This window comes from Heloderma suspectum, chromosome 12 (genome assembly GCF_057233095.1).
Source record: "Heloderma suspectum isolate Gila_16-S chromosome 12, 16-S_ref, whole genome shotgun sequence".
In the NCBI taxonomy this organism is placed as follows: Eukaryota; Metazoa; Chordata; class Lepidosauria; order Squamata; family Helodermatidae; genus Heloderma; species Heloderma suspectum.
The window spans coordinates 12,894,613-12,900,612 of record NC_139469.1 but is presented as its reverse complement, the minus strand read 5'-3'; the positions used below and the strand labels follow the sequence as shown (position 1 = coordinate 12,900,612).

General features: G+C 51.5%; 1 protein-coding gene across 1 annotated transcript in view; it reads left to right on the top strand.

Annotated features, from left to right (window-relative positions):
- The first annotated feature begins 813 nt into the window (after positions 1-813).
- FAM20C (FAM20C golgi associated secretory pathway kinase) overlaps positions 814-6,000 on the top strand; it is a 136,841-nt gene continuing 131,654 nt past the window's right edge. The window contains exon 1 of the mRNA XM_084818375.1: positions 814-1,487. Coding sequence (XP_084674501.1) covers positions 814-1,487 — 674 coding nt within the window. The remainder of the gene's footprint in view (positions 1,488-6,000) is intronic.

The window sequence follows — 6,000 nt, the reverse complement described above, 5'->3', positions numbered from 1 at the left end:
CTCTGGATGGGGTTTGCTCCCCACACTTCTGATTTTTTTGGGGGGGGGGTCCTCCTCGCGCTTTTGAAACCTCCCAGCCCCCTCCCTAGACCATTGGCGTCTGATTTTTATTGATTGACTCTCTTGGCTCCTAAACACCTCCCATTATTTATTAATTATTATTATTATTATTATTTTTATTGGGAGAAGGCAGTGGTGGGTGTTTCGGGAGGTCACGTCCAACATCTGGCTCTCTCGCTCGCTCGCTGGGAGGAAGGCAGGGGTGCGCAGCTGCCTCGATTCCCGCCCTCCCCCCCCCCTTTTCTGAATTAATAGCCGTCCCAAACCGGGGCGCTCCGAGGACTTTTCTTATCGATCGCGTCGCTGCCGCCTCCGGCTTATCGATTTTAAAGACTTGATCCCGCGCTGCTACCGCCGATTGCTGTTTCTGGCTTTCTCTCTCCCCCCCTCCCCCCTCCTTTTTTTTTTTTTAATGAAATGAGGACTTCTTTCTCAAGACCAGCAAGATCCGTGTTTCTGTCTCTCTCGACGTGGACCATCGGACTGGATCGCTGGCTGGATTGCGAGTACAACCAACGCGTTCGGGGGTGGGGGCGGCTCCCCGCTCCCCTTCCCCTGTGAAGAAGCGCCTTCTCCGGCCGTCACACTCAGCCGCCTCGGAGACAGCTCGCAGCCCAGCTCTCCCTGGCTCGGCCGTCCTGATCCACCAGCACCCCGCCCCCGAAACCGTGCTTTGGTGTTTTGTTTTTTTTTAATTCATGATTCCCCTCCAAGAGCCGTTCCCATTTTAAGCGCTCCCACGACGCGCGAGCCATGAAAATGATTCTGGTGCGCAGATTCCGGGTCCTCATTTTAATGATCTTCTTGATCGCCTGCACCATGCACATCATGATCGATCTGCTGCCCAAGCTGGAGAAGCGGGCGGCGGCGGCGGCGGCGGGCGGCGGAGGCGGCGGCGCGGGAGGCGCCCCGGGCTGCTCCTGCTCGCACGCCGCCCGCGAGCCGGCAGAAGAGGCGCGGGGCTGGCCGAAGGCGCAGCAGGCGCCGCCGGAGCCGGCGCCGCGGCCCAACGCCGGCGCCTCGGAGGCGGCGGCGGCGGCGGGCTGGCCTAGCAAGCACACGCTGCGGATCTTGCAGGACTTCAGCAGCGAGCCCAGCTCCAACCTCACGTCGCACTCCCTGGAGAAGGGCCCGCCGAGCGCCGCGCCGGATCTGAGCCGGAACGCGCTCCTCCAAGATGGGGGCGAGGCGAAGCCGCCGCCGCCGCCATCGGGAGAGGACAGCCGCCGCCGCCGCCAGCCGCCGCCGCCGGGCTACGAGGAGGCGGCGGCGGCGGCGGCCGCGGGCGGCGCTCCGTCCAAGCTTTCGGCTCTCTTCGAGCACCCGCTTTACCGGCTCGCCGTCCCGCAGCCGGGAGACCAGGACGTCCTCTTCAATGTCAACAGCGACATCCGATTCAACCCCAAAGCCGCGGAGAATCCGGAATGGTGAGTGGGGTGGGGGCAATGGAGGGGAGGGGAGGGGAGGGGGGACGGGGAGCGCAGGCCTGTGTGGCTTATGTGGGGTAGGACTTCGGGGCAGAGGTCCAGCCCCCCCCCGCCCTCGGGCGTTGGAACGGGCCCCCCCCCCGCCTGGCTCGCCACATCTCGAGATTCGCGTCTGAACGCGCGCGCGCACCCGTAAAGCCGCCCAGCCCAGAGTCTAGAATTGCCGAGCTGCACCCCGGGCGAGGAAGAAGTGGCTGGTATTGGGTCGCAACACGCCTCTCTCTCTCTCCCCCCCCCTCCGCCGCCCGTGTGCAATAATATAGAAAGGGGGGGGGGGATTCTCTAAGGGCGCATTGGCTGATGCTGGACCGTTTCTGTCCGTCCATACGAAAAATTGGTAAGAGGCTTGCAATGGACCGATTTCCGCTCCCCCACCCCCCGGGGAGGGGGGGGGGAGGAAGTGGGTCTTTCGGAAGAGAATGTGGGTTGATGGCACCCTACCTGAATGTTCCTCTCTACTCCAAGGGTTATATTCTTTCTCCACCCCTGACAAAAATGGACGAGTTCCGCCTCCCCAATATACCCTACAAAGGGGGGGGGGGAGAGAAAGCAGTGGCTGATGTTACCCTTGCTGATCCTCCCTCCATCCCTAAGGGACTTGCATGGACTGGGTCTCCGGCCTGCTCCCCACCCCACAAAATAGGCCTTTTACTAGAAAGTATGCATTGATGTTGCCCCTTCTGCTCCCCTCCTCCCTCCAACTCTAGAAAACGTGGTTAAGAATCCTGCATTTGTTCCCGACCCCCATAAGAGTCTTTCAGTGGCTGACACCCTCCCCCAAATAAAATGGGGACCTTCCAGACATAGGTAAGGCTGCCCACCCCCACCCCCACCCCCGATTCTCTCCCCCTGGTCTTGTATTGATCGACACCCCTGGCAAAAATAGATAAGAATATCTTACTGATTAGTGCATGCATGTACGCACGCACGCACGCACACACAAGAGAGAGTGGCTTTCAAGATAGTAGTGTTTGACTGATGTGTCCTTCTAATTGGCTTTCTTCCTTGGTTCTTTCTCTAGTCCAGTTCTAGCAAAAATAGATAAGCATCGTGCATTCAATGACCTGACCTCTCACCCCCCCCACCCGCCCCGCACCATCACACACACACACACACACACACATACACCCTTCTAAGGCAACCTTGTCTGATGTTATCCTCTTCCTCTGATTTTTTCCCCTTCCCCAGTAAAATATATAAGGGTCTTAAGTGTTTTGGCTGATACCCTCCTGAAAAATAAATGGATAAGCATCTTGCATTCAATGACCAGACCTCTTCTTCCCCACCCCCCACAATCACCCTGCACCACCACTACACACACACCCTTTCTAAGGCAACCTTGACTGATGTTACTTTCTTCCTCTGATTTTTTTCCCCTCCCCAATAAAATATATAAGGATCTTAAATGCTTTGGCTGATACCCTCCTGAAAAATAAATGTGGGGTGGGGTGGGGACATCTTTCTGAGAATACAGTGGCAGGTGTGTTTTTTCTCCTCTTCCGGAGAAAAAAAAGGGGGGTCTCCCTAAGGTAAAATTGCCTTATGCCTCCCCCTCTGATCACTACCCACCCCAATAAAATTGGACAGTAAATCTTTCAGAAATAGTGGCTGTCTTTAAAGATTTCGGTTTGAAAGTCCAGATTGTACATCGGCAGAGAGGAGTAGAAAAACCCTCCCATACTCCCCTTCTCACCAGAATTTATCTCCCCCCCCCCACCCTGCAGACACACACACACACACACACACACACGCGAGAAAGAGGAGTGAGATACAATATTTTTGGGGATACTGTAGATACAGTATTTAATTTTATTTTAAAGGGAGCTTGAGTGAATCCACGAAAAAGACAAAAGAACTAGGAATGAAAAAGAGGAGAGGGCCAATTCATGTGCCTCCCACCCTGCCTCACAGATCCCCTAATTTTCCCCCTCCAAAGGGCAGACCTAATGTAGGTAGGGAAAGTAAAATCGTCAGAATTGTATTTTAAGGGAGTTTGCTGATTTAATTCACCCAAGGAAGAGAAGCAGCAGGACAGATAAATAGAGGTGATCTCTGTTCCCCTCAGGGACGTCTTCCTAAAACCTGTTGTTAGGGTTGTTAGAATGGAACCTGCTAATTTAACCTACCAAAGAAGCAGTAATGATACGGGATGATGAAGTCAGGATCACGTCTTTCTCCATTTAGTTCCTCCATTGCCCTCGTGATGATTGGGTAATCTCAGGCCCTCACCTGCAACTTTTTGGAGTTGCAGGGTCTATTTATTTTAATTATATAGGGGCTCCCTGACTTAACCTTCCAAAGATACAGGGATGTTAAGAAGAAGGTACATCTTTATTCCTATGCCCCTGAGCAACAACAGTTTTTCTCCCCTGCCCTCCAAATTATGACAGTGGTCAAGACCTCAGATATATAATCTGAGGATTTGGTTCCTTAAAAATAATCTCAGGAGAGCTTGCTGGTTTAAACTCACCCCCCCCCCCCCATCACACACACATGGCCTCCATTCAAGTCTCCCATGCCAAGTTGCAGATAAATTGAAATAACCCCCAAACTTCCCCAGCTCTGTCACCACAAATGATCAGATCCGGCTGGCTAAATTGTTAGATACCTTTCACTGTCCCATGAGCATTAGCTGATGTGAGCTGTCTTTACCTGGGAGTAAGTCCCATTGAACACAGTGGGATTTACTTCTGCGTAGGCATGCATAGGATTGTACTGTTAGCCTCCAAAACTGAAAAAGAAAAAAAGAAAATAAGAGTGGTATAAGCACACTGCTTCTGACTGCATCCCCCCCTCCAATTTCTAGATGGTATTGCAGAGGTCCTTTAAAAAAGAAAGAAAGAAAGAAGGCTCATCAGCAAATTCCCTTGACATTAATTTCTAGCTCCACACTCCAAGTATTGCCCCTTAAAATGGTTAGGGAGCCTTACCAGAGGTGACAGATACATTTTATTTTGATGTAGTTTGCTTATTCCCCCCCCCACTCACACACACACCGTGATGAGCTGCCCCTTCTGTGTATTTGCAGATATCTTGTGTTTAAAAGGAACCCCAAAAGATGAAAAACAAACAAACCATGGTACCGTCTTCCTTTTAGGCCTCACTCAAGTTGTCCCATTCCCTGTGGTTGTATTATTATTATTATTTTACAGAGATGAAAGCTTCTATTTATATTGCTAGGGGTGATTTAAGGGAATGTTCTTATTTAACAGGGAACCAGGAAAGTCAAATGAGTAAGAGAGGTACTTTTTTTCTCCCTCTTGGCCTCTCCCCATAAAAATGGGCACAAGATCCAGGTCCTTCCTAAATATTTAGGCTAGGTCATCAGAAGCATTTCTTTTTAAGGCAACTTTATTAGTCAACTCCCTACTCTGCTAGTATTTCTCCTTAAAATGGTGAGGGAGCCTTACTGGATCTCAGAAGCTAAGCAGGGTCAGCCCTGGTGAGTACTTGGATGGGAGACCGCCTGGGAATCAGGCTTCCTGCATTGAGCAGGGGGTTGGCCTCGATGGTCTTGTAGGCCCCTTCCAACCCTATGATTCTATGAGATCCTATTGCCACAGCTGACTGAGGTCTTATCTACAGCCTTGCCCAACCTTGGGGTCCGCAGATGGTGCCGGACTGCAACACCCATAATCTACAGCCCTCTGACCGGTGATCGGGAATGATGGGGGTTGTAGTCTAACAACAGCGAGGGACCCCAAGGATGAACTGATGTTTCAAAAGGAACCTCCTATGTAGCGACCATGGTGCTGCAGAGAACTCGGAACATCTGCGGGCGGGGAAGTACATCTTTTTTAGGGCTGAGGGAAGTCCTGTAAGAAGATGCAGATGGGAGAATCTTGATAGGTAGGGAAATTGAAACAGCCCCGTGAGGACCAAGCATGTTCAGTGGCCATGGAATGCCAACTGAGTTTTGGAGGTGGGGACAGAAACCTGGAGGGTGGGAAGATGGAATGGAGTATCATGACAAGGGCATGGCTGGTGGGGTCCCTAGACAGGAACACCCCACATTGCAGCATTTTCTTTCTGGTCCCACTTGTGCTTTTTTATTGCCAAGGTGATATCTGTTAACATCAGGGACCTCCTTCTTCTGTAGTAGGACATACTCCATGTCTCTTGTTCGTTTTATCACATTTTCCCACCTCCATGGCACTCCAGTGAAGCAAACAACTCCAGCAATACAATCCTGTGCATGTTTACTCAGAAGTAAATCCCCCTTTGTTCAGTGGGGCTTACTCCCTGGTAAGTGTGCATAGGATTGCAGCCCAAACTGTCTTCCTTCCTGTAATCTGAGGATCCCTATTCCACCGTTGTGTTCTTAGCATCTGCAAGGGAAGTTTATACTGGAACAATAAAACAGGACCATTAAAAAACAGCAAACTAATGCAAGTGTGTCCCAATTTTGAACACTTTCTTTGGGAATCTACATTTTATGGCACTGCTTCATTTC